The sequence below is a fragment of the Gymnoscopelus braueri genome (assembly GCF_963280865.1).
Source record: "Gymnoscopelus braueri genome assembly, chromosome: 7".
NCBI lineage: Eukaryota > Metazoa > Chordata > Actinopteri > Myctophiformes > Myctophidae > Gymnoscopelus > Gymnoscopelus braueri.
The window spans coordinates 40736624-40762133 of NC_137608.1; the positions used below are offsets into that span (position 1 = coordinate 40736624).

Sequence of the window (25510 nt, forward strand, 5' to 3'; positions counted from 1 at the left end):
TTTGTAGGCTATAACAACACAAGGGTGATCTTAAATCATGGCTCCACCTCTAATTGGACTTAACTAGTTCTTAGGACCCCTGGCCCCCCTCGTATTGTTGTTTTTATTGTTAAAACTGTTTTATTTATTAGTGCTGTTTGCACTGTTGTTCCGTCTTTGTTTTTTCTGTGTGGGGGGTGTTTTTTATGTGAGTGGATCGCAATGGAAACAAGTTTCAGCATTTTTGTGTTCATCCACGTTGGCGTTTTTATTGTTGTATATTAATGCCAGTAAAATAATTCTATTCTAATAATAATAATGCCCCAGCAGCCCCACTCCTTAGGGCTATTTTTTGTCACTGTATATCAGGACATACGTGAAATCTGTCCTCTGCATTTACCCATCCTATAACCACCAGGAGCAGTGAGTGCTCTTATTACAGCGCTCAGGGAGCAGAGTGTTAAGTGTCTTGCTCAGGGACACTTCAACACGTAGGCCGGGTCGCAAACCGGGGACCTTCTGTTTCCCAGGGGGCCTCTCTACCCACTCGGCTGTGACCAACCCAAAGTTTCTCAGCCATCAACGGTATAGTCGTTTATAGGCCTGTCACAATTATTATATAATCGTCTAATCGCAATTATTTGAGATAATCGCAATTACTTTTGCATAATTGTCATAATAGCTTCCATGTTAAAAAACGTTCACACGTTTTCAAATATTGAAAAAAAGCAGAAATAGCAGATCTACAAGCTTACAACGCGTCACAAAGTGACGCGTTGTAAGCTTGTAGATCAGCTATTTCAGTTATTTAAAAAAACAATCTGTTATTTTTACATGGATATAATTATTAAATAGGTCAATCATTTGTATATTTAAGTATATTTAGGTTCATATCTGCCCTGTGCAATGTTTGATTAGGAAGTCTAAAAGGCAAACAGAAAATGTTCTAATGCTCAATGCCAAACACACAATTAAATCATTAATCGCAATTATTTGGGTGACATTGTGACAATTAATCGTCCACATTAATTTGTAATCGTGGCAGCCCTAGTCCTTTAGCTAAGTAACCAGCGATCAGCGGTCAGTCGCTAAAAAAGGAGAGTGATAATTAGCAGTGATAGTGTGCGTTTTAGTCACAAAAATGCAATGCGATTAGAATAAGCTTAGTAGCATTGCACTCGGCAGCAGACACTGGTGTCCAAGAGTGGCGACAGCAAACTCAAAACAGGATATAACACAACACACTTTGCGTACATCAGCACGTCTGTCATAGTGTTCATAGCGATCATCTGTGCATGTATTTGCACAGATGATCGCTGCCTTCACTTATTCACTCTCATAGTCAACTATCGTAGATGCTGCCACAGGGCTGAGGCCCACGGTAATATCAAGACATTTTTGTTGAATATTGTTACATCCCTAGGAGACATTGTTATTAAATCGATATTTTTAATGTCTCACCTTTGGCATCTGGGTAAAACCCATGGGCTCTATTTTCACCAGTGCCTTACCCATTATCCCTAAACTTCTTTGCCATTTTTTACTATTTAAAAAAAGAAATCAAATAGTTCAAATAGCCAATCTACAAGCTCACAACGTGTCGATGTAGATCGTCTAGTTGAACTATTTGAAAATGTTTTTAAAGAAGTTCAGGGATAATGGGTAAGGCCTCGGCGATAATAGGGCCCATAATATTTTAAGAGTTTACATATTTCTTCGACACTAAAGCCTTGCTATGTTAGAGTTGACTCTTGATGTTTTTAAGGACTGATCCTGGATCAGCAATCTGATTCTCAAAAGCAAAGCAGGACGACTATTCATATTTACATTTATTAAATACTGTTCTTTCAAATGAAATCATTAACTACCACACTCACTTGAAGGATCACTACGTAACATTTTGAATGGCAGACAAATGTACTGGTCACGACTCATGCCACTGAGACGCACAGCTCGACAACATCACTCCCATCGTGTCACCCCGGCCCTCACCCCCAAACCCCCTGTCACTGTCAGTAAAAAAAAGCTCTTGCAAAATGAGTGCTGTCAGATGGAGGGAGCGTGTATTTGATTAGAAATAAGGTTGATTTCTTGCATCAGTCTTCTGAACACAGAGTGTCTATTGAGGTACAGGATTGTAAGAAATCATTCCCAGTGAGGGTTGAATTGTACTTCCTCGCTGTTGCTCCCCTGAGCACATTTTCTCGCATGTTAACAATACACTTTCTCTTATCCGTTTGTATTGAAAATCTGCATGGAAAACTGTAAGAGGATTTCACTCTCCTATCTTCCCACACCGCATTTACTTTACTGTATTTACCGTTGTGAAGAGTAAGCACTCAAACGCTTTAACAAAGGGCCTGTGGGGGTGTGTACTGACTGTAGCATTATGCATATGTATATTGCACCGCCTGTTTAAGTATAGGATCACTCTCAGGCCTTATGGCTCACTCACAGAAGATGAAGCCACACTGCCATTTTACTAAATGTCCTCCCTAGTTATAACTCTTCTATATAACTGTCTAGGCCGACGTCTCCATCTATCATGGAGTTATTTATGGGTCCTGTAAAGCCCTGTTAAACCATGGGCATCTCTGGTTTACCAACTCACTGCTGGACTTGGCTGGTCTCCTCTGTCGTGGGGGACAGAGGGACACTGGGCCATTCAAGCGAACGGTGAAGGAGGGAATGGGTCTAGCAGGTGCAGGAACTTTGACTCCTCAACCAGGAGCAACGGAAAAGGGAGCAGCTGCCCTGACATCCGGTGGGATGGGGTTTGGTGGGGGGTGGTAGCTGTTCAACTCGATTTAGCTAAACACTTTGACACTAGTACCAAGCCTATATAATCCACGATACAGTAGGTTTATTATCCTCCTATAATTTGACAAACCTCTGTGGCCATGGTGTCTTGGTGTCTTCGTGTCAGCAAAACTGTGTGCCCGTTTCTCCTCACTGGCTGGAGCACTTGATCTGATTTTGCGCACAGCCATTGCCCATTACCATCTGAACTTAACTGCGAATCCCGTTTCTCAATTTCATCAAATCTCAGCTTCTTATTAGCCATTATGTGTCAAACAATGGGAGATAACCCTTCACCGGGTATGGTCTAGTTTTCTTAATTCAGACAGGACAGTGTAGACAAGAGCAGTGATTCTCAAACTTTTTCATCTCAAGGACCCCCAAAATGATATGTATTTGGCCGCGGACCCCCATCTCTCGCTTTAAAAAAGTATATATATTCAAAGGTTTGCACACATTTTCACGATTCTTCACAAATAGCAGATCTACAAGCTCATGAGCTTGTATATCTGCTATTTCTTGATAGCCAAAGTATAAAAGGTTAAAGTGGTTAAAATTATTGTGGTGCTATTTTAACACATTTTGCTGGGGACCCCCTGGAACCCCCCCCAAGGACCCCTGGGGGTCCCCGGACCCCACTTTGAGAACCAATGGACTACTACAGACTGAGCATACGGGTAGAGAGAGGGGGGAAAAGTCATGCTGCACACAGGTCTACCGTACTGAAGTGGCCGAGGCTACGACCGGTCAACTACCAATGCATGATGTTTAATTATTTTTAACAAGAAGCTTGTCCAACAAGACGACCACTACGGCCTCGATTCCAACAAATGTCTCACGGCACATCTTGTCCTCTCCGCAGGTTGCTGGCTACCGAGACACGGCTGATAATGCGTGGCATCTGCTCCGCAGCCCCACCCACTTCCTGCCTGTAGAGGAAGTGTGGCTGTGCCAGCATGTCCTCTCACCCCCAGTCTGTGCCGCAGGGCCGGAGGGTCATGGACACTCGCCACCTGCCCAACCCGGCCTCTCTGCCTCTGCAGCTGCAACGGGCACACACGGTAAGAGAGACCATGTGGCCACGCCACCTGTACTGCCTCGCACATGTGATACACAAATAATCAGTGGTGGAAGAATACTCAGATATTAATATATAAGTAAGTAAGTAAGTAGCAATACCACAATATAAAAATACTCTGTTACAAGTAAAAGGCCTGTGTTCAAAATGTTACCGGAGTAAAAGTACGTAAGTATTGGCATCAAAATATACTTAAAGTACCAAAAGTGAAAGTACTAATGTTTGAAAATAGCAGATCTACAAGCTCGCAACGCGTCGCGGTGCGACGCGTTGTGAGCTTGTAGATCGGCTATTGTCAAATAGCCTATGTATAAAATGGGGCAAGTGGTTGATGTATGTTTTATAATATAGTAATTTATATCTGCAAAGTAACTAGTAACTAAAGTTTTCAAATAATTGTAGTGGAGTAAAAGTACAATATTTGCCTCTGAAATGTAGTGGAGTAGAAGTAAAAGTATTGCAATTCGGAAATACTCTGGTAAAGTAAAAAGTAACTACAAAATTGTACTTAAGTACAGTACTTTCCACCCCTGCAAATAATCAACCTTATTTTCCTCAATCAGTAAATTGATTTATTGGCAAATTGGAAACATTTAGTTGATTTATTTTAGAATGTTGATGTAGGGCAAAAGTTAAAATGTATTCTCGGGTCTCATTTCATCTAGACTAAGTACTATGCTGACCATAACAACTAAGAAATCATCAGGATTATGATTTTTAGCCAGAATTGTACTTTAACCCATTGATACCTGGAACGCATCTGTGTCACTTTAGATTTCTTTAGGCTATTCAAAAATAGCAGATATACAAGCTCATAGCGCGGCACCGAGTGCCGCGCTACGAGCTTGTAGATCTGCTATTTTTGAAAAATCGTGAAAAAAAAATGTTTTGATTTTTTTCCAAAAACTGTTAGGATTTAGATTTTTTTTAAAGAATTGCCTCAGGTCTTAATGGGTTAAATCTTGGTTTGCTGTGGATGCAACTCCGGGTCTGCCTGCTTTGTATCTATTTAGTAAACAGGGCATTAGCCTGCACCACTGGAGAGGGGATCTACCGAAGCCCCCCCCCCCCCCCCCCCCGCTGATGTTTTCCCAACAGGAACATTCCCAGGTTACAGTGTTGTGCACACAGATCTGCTCCCTCATTAGATGTTTGAGTTGAAAGTTCATGTTGTCGTTTGCAGAATAATATCAACGCCCCTCCCCCATTATTTCGACCCACATCTCCCAATTATGCCCCATGTCTTTTCATGAGGGACGGAGGCCTCTGAAACCCCTAGAAGCGGCCTCTGTCCTGTGCCAAAGTTCACGTGGTCGGCCTCCAGTGTTTTGCAAGAGGGCTCCCTTTCTTCCGAGGCGGGACAATCCAGTGCCCTCTAGGATCCCCACACAGCTGCGGCTACAGTTAATCCCTCCACTCCCTCCCCTCGTCAACACATTCAGAAGGAGATGTGGGTAGACAGGCCACATCCCACAGTCTTTAGACTGGGAGAGAAGGGGGTTCAGTTGTACAGTAGCTGCATGTATTTATTTACCCCTCTTCTCTTGTGGGAGGTAAACCGGGAGAGAGCAGCACGATATGAGAGAACCAAGGAGAAAGAGGTGCACACTGGGGAATAAAAGAGGAGGGAGACGTTCTATGCTCTATTCCTGAGTCTATATATAATGGGTGGCTGTCAGTGGTGGAAAAAGTACTAAAATGTTTTTACTTAAGTAAAAGTATCAATACTGCAATATAGAAATACTCTGTTACAAGTCAAAGTCCAGAATAAAAAAAATACGTGAGTAAAAGTGCAAATGTATTGGCATCAAAATGTACTTAAAGTGCCAAAAGTAAAAGTACTCATTATGCAGAATGTCCTATTTCACAAGTGTTCAAAATGTATAAAAATCTTTTGAAAATAGCAGATCTACAACGCGTTGCAAAGCGACGCATTGTGTGCTTGTAGATGTGTTATTTTCAAATAGACAAAGTATATAGGGATAAAGTGGTTAATGCATGTTTTGTAATAATAATATAAATCTACAAAGTAACTAGTAACTAAAGTTTTCAAATAATTTTAGTGGAGTAAAAACTAAAATATTTGCCTCTGAGATGTAGCGGAGTAGAAGTAAAAGTACTGAAAATTTAAATGTATCCAGGAAAGTAAAAATTCCTCAAATTTGTACTGAAGTACAGTACTTGAGTACATGTACTTAGTTACTTTCCACCACTGGTGGCTGTCATTATATGTATTTTATTGCACAAGTGTGTGTGCTTTTATTCCTGAGTCTATATACACTGGGTGGCTGTCATTTTGTCTTTTATTGCATGCTTTAAGTGTGTGCTTTTATTTGATTTTCAATGTTTGATTAAAGAAAGCTACTAGGTGTACTGATGGCTTGTTGCGTGTGTTTCAGGAGGTGGGGCTGGTAGATTACCATCCTCATGCCAGGGACTACAGCCATGCCATGTCCCAGCCCCATCGCCGCCGGCCTTCTCTGCTCTCTGAATTCCAGCCTGGGAATGAGAGGTAGGTGCTACATACATACTCACCCTTACAGTCAGTCTCCCACTACAGTGGTATCATCATATATTGGTTTCACCTCTTGACCTCCCCCAGGAAAAGCTCTTGATGTTATGGCCTTGGAGTTCAGTTTTATGTAGACTTAATTCTCTTTAAAAAGGAATTACAAGTTCTCTTCCTAGAAACCTTTCAGCAGGCAAATTGTGAAACCAGGGTTAAAGTGCAATTTCCATCAAATATTTTGAATATCTGTGGATTTATAAATGTCATTTTTAGACATACCGGAAGCCTGTGGTGTTATTCAATTAACAAAAAATGTATGAAACAAAGTTGTTTAAAGATAGGACACCCAATCTCATGTAGTAACCCTGTCGATGAAGTAAGCACCTAGCAGCATCATAGAGTGTTTTAATGTCCTTTAAATGTAGTTTGTTATCCTGGAACACAGTGTAAGCCTCATGGCAGGCATGCATTTTTATGTTGTATTATCTTACGTCTTTGCCGGATAACCCCTCCCCCCAGTTGTAATCCTTACGTAATTGGCATCCGCAAGCCGTTCCTCTGTTATGTGGTGTTAAATGGCTCTGTGGGGCAATGGAGCATGCAAAGTTTTTGCCATCTTCAATAGACCGACAGTAAGTCAGGCACAGCGCTGTATGTGCAGTGCTTTCTCTCTGGAGACGCAGGTCTTGCACCTACCAAAGTGGTTTATTATTTATATAGTCATGCCTTCTTTGAGGATGAGTCTTGATGAGTGCTCATGAATAATTGATGTAGGTGCCATGAATTTTGCATGATGCACTGAGGATAAGCCACACGCTCAGTGTTTTTTTCCCTCTCCCATTTGATTGGCATGCCAAATTTTCTTGCATATGTTAAAAAAAAGAGAGCCGTATTGACTTTCTCTGGAGGTCTGTGGTAACTAGACGATCTGTTAAAGTCATTTGTGCTTTTTCTGTTGTCTTTCCACTGAGCCTGCTGTTTCTCTAGAAATCAACCTGCAGATCTTTTTGCGCGAGGATGGGGGGAAAATGCATCTTTCAGGGGGATGTCAAATGAGTCGTGCAACACTAGCCTCAGGAATGCCATAGTGACACATTGGCAGACAACAGATGGTAGAGTGTTCGCGTCGCGTAACAGTGTGTGGCCGTTGGTGTGTGTGCGTGCGTGCATTTGTGGTGGATGCGTGTTCAAGTATCAATCAGACAGGAACAGGGTTATGGTCTCGCTGGGACTTTATTGAGCGTGGTCTGTGTGTTTGTTCCTGTCCATTGCTGCTGGTCCTATAGATCACAGTGTGGGAACACTAAGTTATGATCTGGCTGCAGCAATCAACAGACAGACATACATACTAGTCTACCTACTACCTACCTACTGATGTACCTACCTTCTAGCCTACCTAAAGAGATACAGCTAGGAGTAACGGATAGAATCCCCGGGCTCTGGTCCTCCCACCTACCGTCTGAATGACAGCCACCCGTCGCCGACTTGTTGGCGCTCTGATAGAGAATGACAGCTTCTCGTTGGCGTTCAGTACCCATTCGACTTGTTCCTGTGACTTTTAGATGGCTTGTAAGACATGAACAGCTTGATATTCATTTGAAATGTTTTTTTTTCTTTTTTCTTTTTCCCAAGTAATTAAATATCAAAGCGAGTCATATCAAAGCGATTGTCCTGCAGTTTGTTTGCCCACCTTTTATTTCTAAACTTGCATGAGAGTTGGTGGAAGTGTGAAATCTCGCTGGCGGACTTGGTTGGCAGGCATCAGTGGGTGGGAGTCTTTAGTCAAACATCAGGCCTTCAGCATTCCTTCAGAGGGCTGAGAATCCTGCAGCCCTCTGCATTCTCATTCACTGAGACTCTGAATAGTGTAACTCTGGCCTTGGCAGCCTTTCAGTCTATTCTCTTCTCAGTTGCCAGAGTGACATCTCCTCTCACTCCACCTGCTGGTTGCGTGTTTGTGTTATTGGTTTGCTTCCCTGTTCTGTTGTTGTTTTAGCAGATAGGAGGCGAGGGATTGTCAGCACAATATGGGATTCACCTGGCCCCGGTGCATCTCATAGCTCACACTTAAGTTTGTTCACTCAGTCTTATCTCTCTCTCATCCAGCACAGCACGTCTCGTTTAGTTTGACGATTGTTTGGTTCTGCATTCAACACCACCTACATCATACATGTCATTACATCCACTCACATACACCACTGAAGGAGTCCACTACCAGTTGTTTCCACTCCATGGGCTCTAGTGCATAAACCTGCTGTTTGTATAGCAACAAGAAGACCAGGAGACAGTTAGGTAGTTATAATAAGTCACTGTTTGTGTGCTTTGAGAATTACAGTATTTTTTTCTTTTTTGAGCAGGTTTAGCGGCCACAAAACCTGCACAATCCTTTTGTAAATTCGCCCCTCTTACAAACTGTATTGCTACTTGTATAAATATAGAGGCTACTACTGGCTTCAGTGCCTTGGTTGGCAGATGAATGTGTTGATGCATAAGAGAAGTGGAGATGCGTGTGATGAGAAGATGCTTGTTCAGACTGTTAATAAAGTATTCAATCAATCAATCAAACTGTCGGGGGAAAATACATTAGATGGTGGAATGTCCTACCCTTACAGATAAAGGTAAAAAGGGAGATAGGGCACATCAAATCTGTTGCATTATCTGCACCTGCTACAGGGGCTGTAAGTGATATCCTTTTGTTCAAACAAGTGTTAAATAGCTATATTCCCCATAGTAATAATTGCTTTAGAGTATTGTTCAGTAACAGGTCTCCCCGTCTCTCTAGCTCTTTAGTAAACAGAAAATACGTTTTCACGTCAGATTAATTTCATTTCAGGAGAGAGAAATTGAAACAAAACGAAAATGAGCAGACGAAATTGGATTTGCATCTGTCATTATCCCTGCTGCTAAACCTTCCCACAATCCCCAAGTGAAGGGGATTTGAGTGGTTGTCCATAATGGTGTGCAGCCTCCTCGCTATACGCACCCTCATCACCTCCTCAACGCCTTCCAGGGTAGCCCCCCACGAGGGAGCTAGCTTTCCTGACCAGCCTGTTGAGGTTGCTCATGCCCACGGCATTAATGTATCCCCCCCAGCATGCAATTGCAAAGAAGATAGAGCTAGCCTTTACAGACTGATAGGAACATCTGCAGATACAGATACAGATACAGATGTCCAGTCCATCTGTCAGTTCTATCGGTCCAGAACATCATTATTGATAGCAAATATTATTCATTTTACAATATAAAACTATTTTAAAGAATAAAAAACACCTGCACACTGTCTTCACTTGCTCAATAAAGAAAATAATTTATAATCGCTTGTACTACCTACAGTACCAGGTTGTGCTTCAGTCTCACATTGTCCACCACTGCTGCTACAACTCCATCCTAGGGGAAACACTGAATAGTGTAATGGTCATCCTTCATCTCCATCTCCATCTTCTTCTTCATGGTCATCTTCATCTGCTCTCAAGCCTCTCCTTGATGATTGAGGAGTTATGCCTTTCTACTTCGGCAGCTGCTTAATCCCCACAGCCTCACTGGCAAACCAAAGGTCAGAAAACCACAACATAGTGTTGCGGCAGGAGAGCCTATGTGCCTCTTTGTTTCATGTTCCTCGCTCCAGGAACATCTCGCACACTTTCCACCCCCCGCCTCCTCCCATCTGTCTCAGATCACCCAGGCTAGTTGAGATTGAGAAATAGTACATTTTAAAGCCTGGCAACCCAAAGACATCTCTTTATAGGGCTTTCATTTCTGCCCCAGCCAAAGGGAATTAATACAGCTGTTGTTATTCTGTTGTATTTTAATATGTAGGGAATGTGAAGGTTGTTGATGTGTATTATATGTGTATTCTAATAGTGGATGACATAGAGATTGTCAGTGTCTTGTATCTATCTTGCATGCCACGTTTACATTTGGCCTGAGGATGACACTAGTGGAAAATGGAAATGTTATGGGGTCAGTCAACTTGTTAGTGTTCACCCTCCAGGGAGCATGAATATGTTCAGCACATTTCATGAATCAGATTTTCAGATGTGTGCCAGGGGAAATGTGGCCTAAGGTTAGAGCTAGTGAAAGGCCACAGGTCACCAAAATCAGTGAGAGACCAGGGTCATCCTCCGCGGAGCATGAAGTTGCACTGAAAATGACACGGCAACCCGGCCAGTAGTTTTCGCAAGATGTTGTTGGGGACCAAAGTGGCAGATGGCTGGATGGACCGACCAACATTCCCATTTCTTAGAGCCCTGTGGTTAGTGAGCCCAAACATCAGCCATAAGTAAATCTGCAGAAATCTGTGAATAATGTCTAGAAGTTGATGGCTAGAAGTGAAAGGTTCCAACCGTTCCATAAGCTGTTTCAGATACTGTGGATAATTTCATACATGGTACAGTGATGGGTCATATATGGACAACCAAGAACAAATCTGCATAAATGGTATATATATTGAGTTAAGAGGAAGAAGGTTTGTTTTGGGGGCAGTCTGATGGACTACATCAGCATAATCAAGAATTGGTAGTATGAGTTGTTGAACAAGTTTCTTTCTGACTGTAAATGTAAAGCAGTTTCTGTTACGGTATAGGACACCAGTACTAAAGTTGATTTTCCTGACTATGTTATCTAATATATGACATTTGAATGATAGACCTGAAGCAAGCCAAAGATCAAGATATTTGATATGATCAACTCTATGCAGTTGTGTACCATCAAGACAGGAAATATTGTATGGTAGATTTTTTGTTTTAGATTTAACATTCTGATTAGTCCCAATAATTATTTATCTATGAACGTTGATGGATGTAGTAGATGGATATTTTCTCATATATTATATATCATGTATTTTATATATATATATATATATGAGATACTGTGTAGTTGCTGTTGTGTACACTTGCTATTCAGTTAAATAAATCAACATTTGACTCTAATAACCTAAGCCATGTTAGTCATCCTTGTTGGCTAATCGTAAATCAACTTCACATTACATTGATATAAATCTTTGATAAATTGAATAAAGAGTGATTAGGCCAATTGCAATTTTCATATTAGTGATAACGTATTGAAATATGATTGTCTAGGTGTGATTCATAATGGGCCCCTTTCTCCCCGCCCCAAGACCTTTTCAAAACAACAGCCAGTCATTTCCATCATGGTAAATAATAAGCCCGACATTTCTGTGCAATTCGAATCTCGAGATCAAGTCATCAAGGCACATCGTCAAAACGGTGATTAAGTCTACTGGATTAATAACAGATCTGTGTCACGTTTGTTTGTTGTGTCTAGAAATATAATGAGGTGCAGCGATGGTCACAGAAGTACAGAGAAACATCATTGCTCTGCTGTGAAAACATTTAGAAAGTCACCTGTACTAAAATCAGCAGTTCCATCTGACACCCTCCACTCATAGTTTAAACTCCCAGTCCCCACTATTATTTGCAGACCAGCAATTATGCAAATTGTGATACGTAATAAGCAGTTTTCAAAATTTCATCCTTAAAGGAGAATTCCGGACATTTTAAGTGTTATCTTTGATGTGTCGTTACTCACCTACCGACGTAAAAAGTGGCGTTATTTTTTTCCAGAGATTCCCCTGTCGTCATTTTTTCAACCCCTTCCGTTGTCATAATGGGAGCGCGTGGCTTAGGGAAATTCGTCTATTATAACCGATGCAAAGTAATTTTTTTCTCTACTACTACTCATTGTAGAGTCTCATGATAGTCAAACATGCGCTGAAAGTTCCTGAGAGGCTACCGCTAATGCCGAACGATTTAACACTGGTTGCTTGTTTCTCTTCCTGGCAACACCAAGTTGCCAGGTTCTGGAAAGAAACTGCTGTTTCCATTATTCACACTTTCGTTAATTTGCAAACCAAACTGAAAACGTTCTTCTTACAACCAAACAGGCCACAATGGAGCATTTGACCAGCATTTTCTGGTGACCGGTTGTGTTAGCTAACCACTCTTTTGTTTTTAGCTATTAACAGCTTGTGAGATGTAATTTCAGCTCAGGTCACTTGAGGGGCCAGAGCAAAAACGTTGTGTGTTTTTAGACTTTTCCCTCATTGTTCCCCTATTCCTTTGTGCTTTCTCCGTTTCCCCTCATCCCAGCTGTGGTGCTCCGAACACCCTGGAATCACTCACTCTCCCAGCCTCACTGGGTCTCCTCCGCACAGCTGCCAAGCTGCCTTTTCCTCTAGGGTGGCCGAGGGGGGGGGGGGGGGGGCGGGCACGGTGAAGAGATTGGCAGAGGCACAATTTCGGTGGTGCTTCTGCTTCCCAGTGATACATGATTTTCGCTCTTACTCGTAACGGGGCTCAAGCCAGTGAGAAACGAATGGAGCGGTTGTTAGGCTGTTGTGTTGTATCGCTGCCTCCGCCCTCCTATTCCCCTATTCCACCACACCCCCATAAACCCCACACATCTCTCTCTGTCTTCGCACTCTGACATTGACAAATCCTCCCCAGGGATCAGATTATGTTGCACGCTCATGAGGGGGAGAATGGGAGGTGTGTGTGTGTGTGTGTGTGTGTGTGTGTGTGTGTGTGTGTGTGTGTGTGTGTGTGTGTGTGTGTGTGTGTGTGTGTGTGTGTGTGTGTGTGTGTGTGTGTGTGTGTGTGTGTGTGTGTGCGTGTGCGGGGGGGTTGGAGAACTGAGCTTGATGATGTGATTATGTAAGTGCCAAACCCTCTATGGAAATCAGAGGAAGTGTGTGAGTGAATAAGAGGGAGATGTGCGTTTGGGGGAAGGGACGTCTTTCACGCACCATCTGGGCGTTCATACCCCCCCCAACACTGTGTTTAGGCAATTATACAGAGATGCATCCACAATTCATCTCTGTCCAGCCCGCCCCATGACACCTTTTAACATGCAGATTTACCGCTGCATATTCTACATATGTACTAAGTAATATGTCAATGCTTTATACCCCCTCCTGTCTGGTTTCTGGTGAAAGCATGCTGTATCAGACGGGGTCTCAGTCATTCCTTTGCCCTGCCAACACAGGCACCCTGTTGCACGGAGAAAGGCTCCAAGTTCCTTGGCACATTAAGAAACCACACACTAGGCCATTGTGGCCCGGGACCGGCAATTATGGTTATGTTTCCCAGTTCTCCCCCTTCTCTTCAGAAGCCACTTCCATTTTGACATAGGCAGCAAAAAGTTTCTGACATTCTGGCAACCGCCTCGGGGTTAGGCTTTAGAAACCCCATTTCCTCAGATAGAACAGAGCACCATTTACAAGCGGGCTAATAAAACCCTTGAAGAGCGAAGCAACTTGTGAATTTAACAATCAGTGGTCGTCATTTGACTGTACAGTACATTCTCTGGAATCAGCTCTCAGCTGATCTCAGCACTTTAGTGCCAGCCCTCCCTGGATGAACTTGTGTATTTCATGAGCGTGATTAACATGTGCATAGCATGGTTTAAACTAAAGTAAACCAATACCACACATGCAAAGATCACGACCTACTGTATCACATTACAGAGCAGCGCTGCGTCCGCCCTCCGCCCATCACCGATGTAATTGTTAGCATTCCAGCCCACCCAGAACAGTTCTAGCATTGATGCACTGTACTAGGACCATAGAAGGAAATGGGGGAGGGGGGGGGGCAAGGGAGTCGCACTATAAACCCATACAGAGCGTGTATATGTGTGCGTGTGTGGGGCCATTGACTTTGCCAACAATACTGACAAAAAGCACTGCAGAACTGCTCTACCCGTACCACAGTGCCTTGAGAAAAAAAAAAACATTAACAGCAGATTGTTGTTTCAAGTGAGTCACCGTTTCCAATTCTCTGTTTTCTTTTTCCACTTTTTCAGCTCTGGTTGACCTATTTCATGTTCCCACTTTGCAGAAAATGGTCTTCTAGGCTTACTTTATGATGCTTCGCTTTGAGCCAAAGCCAGCTTGCTGGTTTATCTGTACAGACTGGGCCTAAAAGTGTAATTTTAGGTAATTTCTGATCTCAAGGCGTATCTTGTTACCATCTCGGCCTTGTGAGCTACTGGATAGTTGTTTGGATAAGGAATATACTGTATACAAATTACATCTTATAGGGCTCTCGTGTTTGATATTCAGCCTAAAGGTAGCCTCGATCTCCAGGCTTTTATTGTTTAGTGTTGCTAAAAAATAAAAGCCTGGCCCAGCGCGTCGGTGTACTAGGTATAAGGAAGTGTTTCACTTCCCAACCAACCAGAGTGCAGTGGGTGTCGCTCGTAATGTTGTGTTAACGGGGCGGGGGTTGACGGACAGATCGGTGAACCAATGGGATCAGCCGCAGTCTCTCGCCGGCTCTTTACACCCGCCCCTCTATACACGAAATCAGGAGCGTTGGGGCAGTCTAGCCTAAAGGCGGTTACACACCGGCGAATATGCGAATATACGCAAAATTCTGACTCGTTCCGAATAATTAAAAGACGCTTTTTTCGCTCCGCGAAACTGGTGTGGAAGCTTGCATTGACTTTATAAGGTTTTTTAAAAAAAAGTATTATTCGCATGAAAAAAATCGCCCCGGTGTGTAAGGACCTTAAATCTTGTCTCTTTGGCAGCAGATCAATATTGTCTCATTGCTATTGATGTCTGTTAACTCAAGATGATTTAAATTCTGAGACTAGCATTCCTGTCTGACACAATGGATTTCATTGATCTGTAATTGATTCCATTGATCCAGTCTCCCACTAACTGTAGTTTTAGCTGTGGTGCAGTTGAAACGAGGCAAAATTCCTAATTTATAAAGAAGATCTGCTCTGCATTTGTGCCCTGGACTGTATCAGGCCATAGATTATAACAACCATATCGTCTAAATTAAGCCACAGGGCAATTATCTGCTATTACTTCCTCCTATAATCCGTCTCACGTTTTCATTTACTCAGATGTGCGGATGTTTTACCTTCTTCTCCATTTACTCAGATGTGTAGTGAAACGGTACTCTCAGTGTGAGAGGTGTTACTTTGTATATATGGTATATTGTATAGTGAAATTAGCCAATCTTTAAAAATCTGCCCAAAATAGGGACGCCAGGCTTAGTGAAATCTCGACTGCCGTCACTTTAGTAACCTTCTTTCAGCTCTGTGACAAAGAGTAAAAGTGTATTACCACCAGGCTAGGCTATACTATACTGTAGGCATATAAGCCTTCCATTAAGTTTTCAAAGAGTTGTTTCTGATTTGTGTTGTCGTCCGTCCGTCCGTCCGTCTGTCCCCTACAGAGGCCAGGAGCAGCATATCCGCTATGAGCCCATCTACATTCCAGAGAGCAACAGCCAATCGGAGGTGGAATATGCTGAGATCAAACGTCCTCGTCTGGCTCTGGAGATGGGGCCGGAGTCTCTGATGAGGCACTCAGCCCACCGGCCACCACTGCCTCTGGGAGGGGCAGAGGACATGGCAAAGGTCAGTGCTGACTCTCACTCTGCTAGTCTTTGACCTCCAGGTCATGGACGGAAGGTTAACTTGCTGAGATCACAGTTGGGGATGCTTTTTGGGCGGTGAAACCGCCCCTATAAGTGAGATTTGGAAAAATGTACATTTTCCTGCGCTGTGATCTGGGCCCAGGAAATTAGTAGAATTATCCTGCGCTGTGATTGGCCAATCACAATCTATTCAGGACTGTGATTGGCCAGTGTCACATGACACATGTGCATAGACCTATATAAGCAACCATAACTTGAAAAAAACCAAATATTTGTTTTTTTCAAGTTATGGTTTTGTCCATCATAAAGAGTGTTTCAATAAATGTATTTATCTTTTGTACATGATTGGTTGACTCCATTCAGTATTGTGGTTAGCTAGGAAGACACCGCCCACTTCACACAGGGTGTGATTTTTTCTTAGACTTTGATATTTGCCAAAAATAGCCATTGTTTGCAAGTGTGTTATAGCCACCAAATGTACTGTTTTTGGAAATTACAGGTTCCCAATCATGCTTGCGTGCCCTTATATTATACTAGAGGTTCGGGCCGCTATGCAGCGTAGAGCTCTCTGATTGTATGTGAGAGAGAGCGAGAGAGACTCACAAACATGCAGGTTTAAGCTAGGCAGAAAACAAGTGTGTGTGTTTGAGAGAGAGAGCGACGCATGAACATACAGGTTTCAGGAGTAGTGTGAAAATGCTCTGTCTTTGTTGCGCAACACTTCTGAAAGTTTTTCTTTTCACTGCAGATTCCTACAGACTACTGCCACCTTCTGGCATGGAGTTAATTTCTCTCACGAAGGTGCACAACAGCGCCAACTGTCGGTGCAGTGTGTACTCAGCATGCACACAGATACTTTTAACACCTTTTAGACCTGACGTCTGACCTAAATGTTCTCCCGACATTAGTCGGGACAAGTCAGTTTGGTGTGTAGGGGCCTTAAGTCTAGCAGGGGGAAAGAAAAACCAACAAAGAGACTTTAAGGTGATGGCAGCAAGCACACAAGTCCCACTCTGTGCAGTGGCCTGGATACTGCTGAGTGTTCCTGTCTCCCCCCAGGGTTACAGAGGGTATTATTAGACATGCCACACCATACCAGGAGCACAGAGCAGGGTATTCTGTACTGTGCTGGGTTTGCTAGAACTCCACAAGCAGTGATGGGAAGACAGTTGTGAAACAGCAATTAATAAATAATAGAGCTGACCTAGATTTCAAAATACTGCAGAGGATGGAGCTGTGTACGAATGGACAGATCAAAGCGGCTCATTTTGCTAGTGTGATGGAGGGAGATGTTCCTCACATCAAACACAGAGACACTTCAAACTGCCAGCGGAGGCAGAAAGCAATTAATGGAATGATAAATAGATACACCAATAAAAGAAAAGCTGCCAGAGAAAGGAGAAAAAAAACTATGAGCTAGCAGAGAAATATTCAGGAATGCTAGTAATACCCCTAGAAGGCTTTAAACCCATTATATAAGTCCTGTCAGATACAATCGCTGTATGGAAAGAGCCAAATGAAGGCAAGAGAGGGACTGGGTGAGGGGTATAGAAGTGAATAAAAGGCAAAGGGCAAACAAGCACAGATAAAGGGGAAAGGGATGAGTAAGAGAAGGTAGGATGAACAGGAAAAGAGGGTGTGTTCTTGAGCTTGTCGGTCTACGTCTGACTAAGCCGATGGTTGTGTCATGACTGTGTCATGACTCATGAGGGCACATTGCTTTAACAACCAAGAGAAAAGCAACTTCTTTGAGAGTCCGTGGGCTGGCGCACACTCCTCTTGCTCTGGTGGCAACAAAGCTCGAACCATAGATGCATCCTACTACTGCTGTCTTGATGTATAATGCAGTACAGGCAGAGCCCTGTGGCTTAGTCATGGCGGACCTCCGCACAGCACAATGAGGGGCCTTGTTTTCTTTCCTGAAAGAATCCTGGATTAGATGGGGGGAGGGGGGTGCAGGCAGTCTGCTGTCTAAGCCCCTGCCTGTTGATCAGCCATGGCCCTGGACAAAGAGAATAGGGAAGATCTGTGTGTGTGTCTTAGAATGTAAGGCTGTAGTGTTTGGTCTGGGAGGAGGACTGCGGATGGAAAGTCATTCTTCACACCTCTCCGCTGTGACCTCACAAAGTTTCCATGTGTGCCACACGGCTAAACGCGTGGGCAGGCTGTCCGTACGGCAGAGATATTTATGCTGCTGTGGAAATCCAATGCAGGGCAAAGCTGACAGGAATACATTTGTGGCTGGGCTGGGGTGGCCTGGGAGCTAAGTGGCCCGCATCCAGCCTACCAGACTTGATATCATAGCTGCGTGCCTGTGTACTACCTCCTCTCCTATGGCACCTTTCCCCTACTTGCCCAACCCCCCCACTCCTCACCCAACTCTCTTGGCATACGAAGGTTATGCTCTATATTTTCAGTCATAATACTGGCAGCTCTGTATGTGGACTGATTAGCTCTTTGGCACAGGGTGCACGGTGCTCAGGGACAAGTCTAGGCAGCATTCATCACACACTGGAACGGACACTGAAGGACTCTGTCACGTCCTGTAGGCCCCAGACAGATTTATTTTAGACTGCTGCCATTTTTAGTAGCCTATCCTACTAAAAATATTTGCTCCCTAGAAAATTTTAAAGGAGCTTATAATATAATGATTCAGAGAAGGGATGGACATTTTTAAGCATTATGTTCCCCCCAACCCATTCTCCTAAATGTTCTGCCAAATTGTTTTATGTAGTAGACCATGGAGCTTTATTGATAGTTTTATTTCACAATATGGTTGTACTATTCACAATAGATTCAGCATTGAAAGCAGAGAATCTTTGTTTGAAAGTCACCTCGTTTTAGCAGCTTTTAGCATGCAGAGCAGAAGAGTGCACAGCAGCAGATGCAGCAGAGTCTGTGCGTGCAAGTGTGAACCAGAGGGAATTACATGAACTTACGAGCACCTGCTAGTATGAAAACAGGAAGTCTACTGCTTTATTCAGCCATTATGTGGAATGCATGCACTTACTCTACGTGACTTGCATTAGCACAGGCAGGTGCTCGATAAGCAACACACATATTCTCTCACAACGAGAGAAGGAACATGGCACAAATAGATCACTCACACATGAGGGGGGGTATTTGGAGACAAAAAAAACGGTTGCCTTTGCAGCCCGAGACATCATGCACTTCATGTTCTGAAATATGACTGGAGGCGATAGCAAGTGTTGTTGCCAAGGGCATCTTGAGCTGTGAGCTCTGCCTTGCCAAGGGGATTAGCCATTGGCCTGTCGTCTTCTCACACTGACACAGGTGTAGTGGCTGTGGACGTGCCACACTCCTACTCGCAGTGACAGAAGACAGCGTTGTGGTTCCTCCAGACCAGAGGGAGAACTCCCCGGAGAAGGCTGTGCTTCTTCTGACAGATGCACTGTGAAACCCTAGTGTTAATTTAACTTGTGACAGTGTGTAAACATGGACCCATACGGGTCCATCTTTACACTCTCAAGGGTGACACTTCGGATTTTGCAGTGTAGAGTTGTCTTACCATCAACTCCATCCTGGCTAAACACATTCACTCTCTGTATAGTAGAGGAAGAACGTACTAGTTGGCACCTAACCTACAACAACCAGATAACATTATGCTACTGTTGAGGATGTATGCATATTGGGGAGGCGGTGGCGTCCGGGGGCTGCTTACCGTTTGAGCAGAGGACGAGATCACCCATTATTTCACAGGTATGGTAAAGCATGGCCAGTTAGAAAAGCTGGAGGTGGAGAGTGAGAGCAGGTAGAGAAGATGAAGGTCATCTGCAACATGTTTGGAATCAGGCCTGGTCAGGCCTCCCACTCCCAGTACTGCACCGCAAAAATTGTACCGTACACTTTTGCATGTTATTATCACTATTTTAGTATTTGTAAATAACTGTTTAATTTGTAACTTTTTATATTAAATTGCATCAGTCATAACAAATTATTTAAAATGACATTTATGAACAAGTTTCCTCAGCTATGCCCCCTGTTTCAGGGTTGTTTTAAAGGTACTCTGATATTTTTTGTTCGCATAGTAATCATTGCTATAGAGTGTTCGTTCAGTAATAGGGCTCTCCCCGTCTCTCCAGCTCTTTCATAAACATAAAAAAGAATTTCATCCAATCAGGAGAGGGAAATAATTAAATGAGCAGACAAAATTGGAATATTAAAGAATTTATGCTGATTCACTACCAAATTGCCCCGGTGTTCACAATTATAATTATACTGGTTTTCAGTGCTTACATGAATGGTTGAAGGATCCCAGTTTAGGGGTTTGAAACAGTTCACCCTAGTCTGAAGAGGTAGTTTAAATTCAGACTGCAGCAGAAAATGGGGAGTGAGTATGCAGTTCTTACTCCGAAAAATCTTGTTTATGCTTCTTATTGTGGGATCTTGGTATAAAAGTGGCGTATGTGTCTCACACAACACTTTACCTGTGTTCTTGAGTGTAACACTTAGCCGGTGTCCTTGAGTTTACAGGGCAAGTAAAGAGGCTGCCCAGTTGAACCCCTTCACACCAGTCACAGGCCTATTTGAAGCATTGAGTACTTTTTCATTCGTTTGTTTTGGTATATCGAGTTTTCACCAGCTCAGAACCACTTTGATTTTGATTACGTTATGTTGTTATTATTATTATGTTCATGTGCGTGATCACTCGAAAACACAAGCATGAAGACAATATTACTTCATTAGAAATGAATGGGATTTGCACATCCAAATACCCTGAATCAAACCACTTTCCCAGCATCAGGGAACAATAAAGAACATGTTGTTTAGTGTTCTTTCTAGTTGATGTCCCTATCTCCCAGGAATCCCAGTGCTCGTGATGACTGGTCTATTATGTTATGTCATAATGTCTGCTTGCTTTTACATAATCAGGCTGCTCTCCCCAGAGAGAAGTCAATACTATCTGGCTTGCTGAACTACAACACAGTGGGGGAGGGGAGCATTATTCATGCTTATAGAAATGGTGATATTTCAGACAACGTGAAGCCCTGCCCAGGAGCACACCTCCTTGTTTGTGTGTGCGTGAGCGAATGGATGTTAGCGTATGTGTATGAAGGATTCTTGTGTATGTATATGAGTAACTGTCGCTGACAGCCTTCGGCCTCCTCATCCCGCACATCCCCCTCAATCCCCCCACGGCTCTGACATTTCAGTCACAGCAGGTCCAGGGAGCTAGACTCCAGATTAGCCCACTTATATAACCTTCATTTCAGCGGGCTTAAAAATAACACTCTGCAAAACCCCAAGCTGGATCTGGATCACCCCATCATGCACAGACTGGAGGAAGACGAGGCGTAATGTATATTACTAGACGTTCAGGCTGCTACGTGGCCTGCAAATCTAGTAGCTCTGATCAGAGCACTTATGCTGAAGCTTGGCCAGCCAAATCCGGATGTTACGTTTGTGACACCCGCCAACTGTCCACCCACACCTAAGCCAATTTTAATATAAGCGCAACGCAGAGGATGTGTTGGTGATTTGGTTTTACTGCAGAGATCAGTGCGCTTATTAAGACCACCATTGATCTTGTTATAACCACCCCTCCCGCCTACAGTTTCTAATCGGCCTTAAGGCCCCTACACACCAAACTGAGTTGTCCTGATTATTACAGACTAACGGTAGGGAGATCAGTCGAGTCAGACATCGGTTGAAAGGTGTTTAAAAACTAGCTGTGGGCTCGCTGTGTAAATACCGCACATCGGCGAGTGAGAGTAAATCTGCAGTGTAAAGAAAAAACGAATGGTTTTCAGAAGCATTGCACAGCAAAAACAAACAGCATTTTCACACAACTCCTCTGAAATCTGCACGTTCATGCATCTCTCCCACATACACTTGCTTTCTGTCTAGCTCTTGACACACCTGCATGTTCATGCAGCTCTCTCTCTCACACACACACACACACACACACAACCAGAGAGCTCTACCACCACTCCCCCCCCCCCCCCCTCCCCCCTTATCGACACGGATTGCGCTTGAGGGTCAAGACTCACGCAGGCACCTCACTACCACGACGGCCGTGTACATACCGGATATTATTCTACAACCGATTTTCGTCCAGAGATACTCCTGCACATTTCCATTTCTGAGCTGAAGGGCATTGCTAATGAATTGCTAAGTTGTCTAGCTTCTAGAACTGGGAGTTCTCTAGCTTCTAGAGCTGGGAGTTTTATCCAAGATGTCTGCTGTTCAACCTTCATTGCAGCCACCAAGTGCACCCTTCGCTCTCTCATGCTCTATCTATCGTAACAGAATATTTCACATTTCAAACAAACATTGTAAAAGATAACAAGCTTGCATATTTGTTGCGAGTAATTTCACCTAGCCAATGCTGTGACTTCATATTCATTGGTGTGGTCTAGTGACTGCGAAACACTCACACAGGCTTTCATTACCCACAGGACTTAATTACTTGAGTGCGTTGCCTTCCCAAAGGATGTACAGTCAAGGTCTTGGATCATGTCTAGTGTGGAGTAACCCACAGACCCTCGCAACAAGAGGAAGAGAAGGGAACTGAGCGGATGTAGAGGGTGTGAGAAAAGAGGTTGACACACTGTGTACTGGGTGGGGTCCATGGTTTTCTCCTCTTGAGACCCAAGGCCAGATTCTAGAGGGTCTCAATACGCCGCTGTGTGTCACGGAGGCCCCCTAACAGCTCAGTAAATCAGGCCAGTGTCATGTTTCTGCTGTCAATCAGCCTTATCTAAACATAGAATTGCACTATGTCACAGGGTAGCTATTGTATCCGCTTCCCATCATTGGTCTGTCATGGACATCTGCACTCTATTTTTCCATTCACTTTAGCCATCGCTTGCAAAGAAGCGTACTGCAGACAGTATGGAATGTTTTATGTCGAGCTTGACACTGACCCAGAGTGATGCATATCATGGGAGCTGTGTTCATTGTCTTGCCTTATGACACATTGCTGTTTCAGGGACTGAACCTGTGAACTCCTGGCTGCATGACGTTTTTAACCACTATGTTACCCAGCCAAACCACAGACTAAGAATGAGAGAGCCATAACGTTTTTGAGTGGTGCTAGCCACTCCAAGGAGTGACTTTGTCCTGGTGTGTGTCTGTGTGTCCGTCCGTCCGTCCGTATGAGCACGGCCTCTCTGTATGTTTGAGCACAGCCTCAACAGCTGCGGCTGATTGCAACACAAAGATGCAACCAGTTACACTAATTATACACACACGCACACACACACACTTACACACAACACACACTTTTGAGTAAAAATACTTAAAATGAGTAAAAATACTTAAAATGAGTAAAAATACTTAAATATTAGTAAAGACATTTTAAAGTTCCTAAACTGAGTAAAAAATACTTAAAATGAGTAAAAATACTTAAAATGAGTAAAAATACTTAAAAGATGTTAAAATGAGTAAAAACACGTAAAAATCAGTAAAAACATTTTACAGTACTTAAAATGAGTAAAAATACTTTGAAGTCATCAAAGTCTGTAAAAAGTAACTAACGAAATGAACTCATGAAAGGCACCACTCTCTTCACACTGGGTGTGATTTTTTTGTTGCTCTTGGTGGTGTAGTCTGTTTGAACCCTGTATGTACCTAAGCATTCACCTCCTCTGCTCTCCCCCTTCAGGAACGTGGCAGTTCCATGGGGAAGCTGGAGCCCATCTCCCCTGTCAGTCCAGCCCAGTTGGACCCAGACCTAGATTTGGTGCCGGCCCGATTCTCCAAGGAGGAGTTGATCCAGAACATGGACCGCGTGGACAGAGAGATCACCATGGTGGAGCAGCAAATCTGCAAACTACGCAAAAAAACAGGTATGCAGTATGCACAACATACAACATAAGAGACTGTGTAACGACCACAAGATTGAAGAAACCTCTTGATTTTCCTTTTTGCATAAGTTACACAAGTAAAGGGGGTTGCTAATCCTTTAATATTTGGTCAGTTTGAATATAAATAAAACATTTACCCCGCCCCCCCCCCCTTTTTTTTGCTTGATTTATAGGCGAGGGATTCTGCACACCTGCAATACCTTGTTTACATTTTTAAGAAATTGTGGTTAAATAAAAAACAAGGCAACTTTGTAGAGATTTTGACTTAGTGGTAGTAGATATTATAGTAGTAGTTTTATTTTCTACAGTTAGTTGTGCAGCCCCACCTTCAAGTCCCTTCAAGTCTGCATTCAAATGACACTTATTTGCTGTATATTCTGAGAAGAATCTGGGTAGCATCATGTTTTAACGTGCTTTCTTTGGATGGACACAGCATCACTAGGAAATTACAGTTAAAGGCATCAAAAAGCATTATTATTGTTGTGTATTTGTGCATACAAATACACAACATTAAGACATCGCACGAAAGATAACACACAATAATACTTGCCACCAAAATATGGTCTAGTTGTTGAGCCGGTCATGTGAACTTAACTCACATTGCGATGTATCTGACCTGATTTGAGTTACCACATGATAAAGTGTGGTTTTTACCCTATCTTTTTTATGTGTACAGTAAATGTTCCAGACTTGGCTAGTGCCGGCATCATCACTGAATCCGCTTAGTGGCAGCATCTAGCTTGTATAGAAAACGTCGACGTGTGGTCCAATATAACTTTCTCTGCCAGGCGTGAGTTGGCACCGATTTTGTGAAGTCTTTTTAACAGAGACTTTGTTGTGTTGTAATTACTGCATTGGAGTGCTGCAGTTCGTTCTTGCTCAACGTTCCACAACTCTGCCTCTGGGCAGTCTGCATTCTCTCCCTCTTTCCTTCCTCCTTGCATTTTTTTATAAGACAAAAGTAGGTTAAAAATATGTATGGCTATAAATAACAGCCCCCTCCTCCTCCTCCCCCTCCTCCTCCTCCCCCCCAGGGGGCTAGGGGAAGATTATTGCGAAGGTTTTGCGACTGTTAAACCACTCGTATTCCTCCATTGCAGTCTCTCTTGGCCGCCTGCCACATCATGTTTAGCTGTGCGGTTGAAGCTTTTTTTCTTCTCTCTCTCTCTCTCTCTCTCATCTCTCTCTCTCTCTCTCTACTCTCTCCTCTCTCTCTCTCTCTCTCATCTCTCTCTCTCTCTCTCTTTACCACCGCCCCCAGTGCCTCAACCTCACACACCAACCGCCCACCACCACTCTAGCATTACCCATATCTACAACCACTCTTCTCTCTCTCTCTCTCTCTCTCTCCCTCTCTCTCTCCTCTCTCTCTCTCTCTCTCTCTCTCTCTCTCTCTCTCTGCCCCCTCCCCCACCCAACTCCTTTCTCTCTCTTGTCTCTTCTTTGGCTGGCTCTCCGAATGCGGCTCTATAAATCTAAGCCACCTGCAGCCTGTGGCAGTGGAGGGTGGTTATGGATGGGTAAAGAGGGGCTGTGCTGGGGGGCAGGAGGTGGTGGTGGGGTGGGTGGGTGATGTGTGGTGAGGGTCTGTGAGTGACTGAGAGGGTAAGCTCTGCTACCTAAGAAAAATAAATCAAAAGACTCCTCCCCCCCTGCACCTCCCTCTCCTTCAACACACATCAGTTTTTTTTATGGATGTTTTCTTTTTTAACAGTCCAACCACCCCCTGCCCCCCCCCCCACTATACTACTTACTACACCCCCCCCCCAGCCCTATTCCCCATCCCCCTTCTCAAGCTCCCTCCAAGCATTAAAACATCTGGAGTAATTAAGTGGTATGGTAAAAACTTTATTTAAAGAGCCCTGGCAGAGGGGCGGAGGAGGGGGGGGGGGGGGGCTCAGGTTCC

At 43.5% G+C, this 25510-nt stretch overlaps 2 protein-coding genes across 2 annotated transcripts in view; both read left to right on the top strand.

Annotated features, from left to right (window-relative positions):
* ncor2 (nuclear receptor corepressor 2) overlaps window positions 1-24330 on the top strand; it is a gene marked incomplete at its 3' end in the record, with an annotated part of 66836 nt that extends 42506 nt beyond the window's left edge. The window contains exons 2-6 of the mRNA XM_080433598.1: window positions 3641-3839; window positions 6256-6368; window positions 15572-15755; window positions 23403-23586; window positions 24281-24330. Of these exons, the coding sequence (XP_080289724.1) occupies window positions 3735-3839; window positions 6256-6368; window positions 15572-15755; window positions 23403-23586; window positions 24281-24330 (636 nt within the window). The 5' untranslated portion in view covers window positions 3641-3734. The remainder of the gene's footprint in view (window positions 1-3640; window positions 3840-6255; window positions 6369-15571; window positions 15756-23402; window positions 23587-24280) is intronic.
* A 733-nt stretch (window positions 24331-25063) lies between these two features.
* The window catches only part of ccdc92 (coiled-coil domain containing 92), a gene marked incomplete at its 5' end in the record, with an annotated part of 5399 nt that continues 4952 nt past the window's right edge, over window positions 25064-25510 (top strand). Inside the window, one exon of the mRNA XM_080433599.1 lies at window positions 25064-25169. Coding sequence (XP_080289725.1) covers window positions 25064-25169 — 106 coding nt within the window. The remainder of the gene's footprint in view (window positions 25170-25510) is intronic.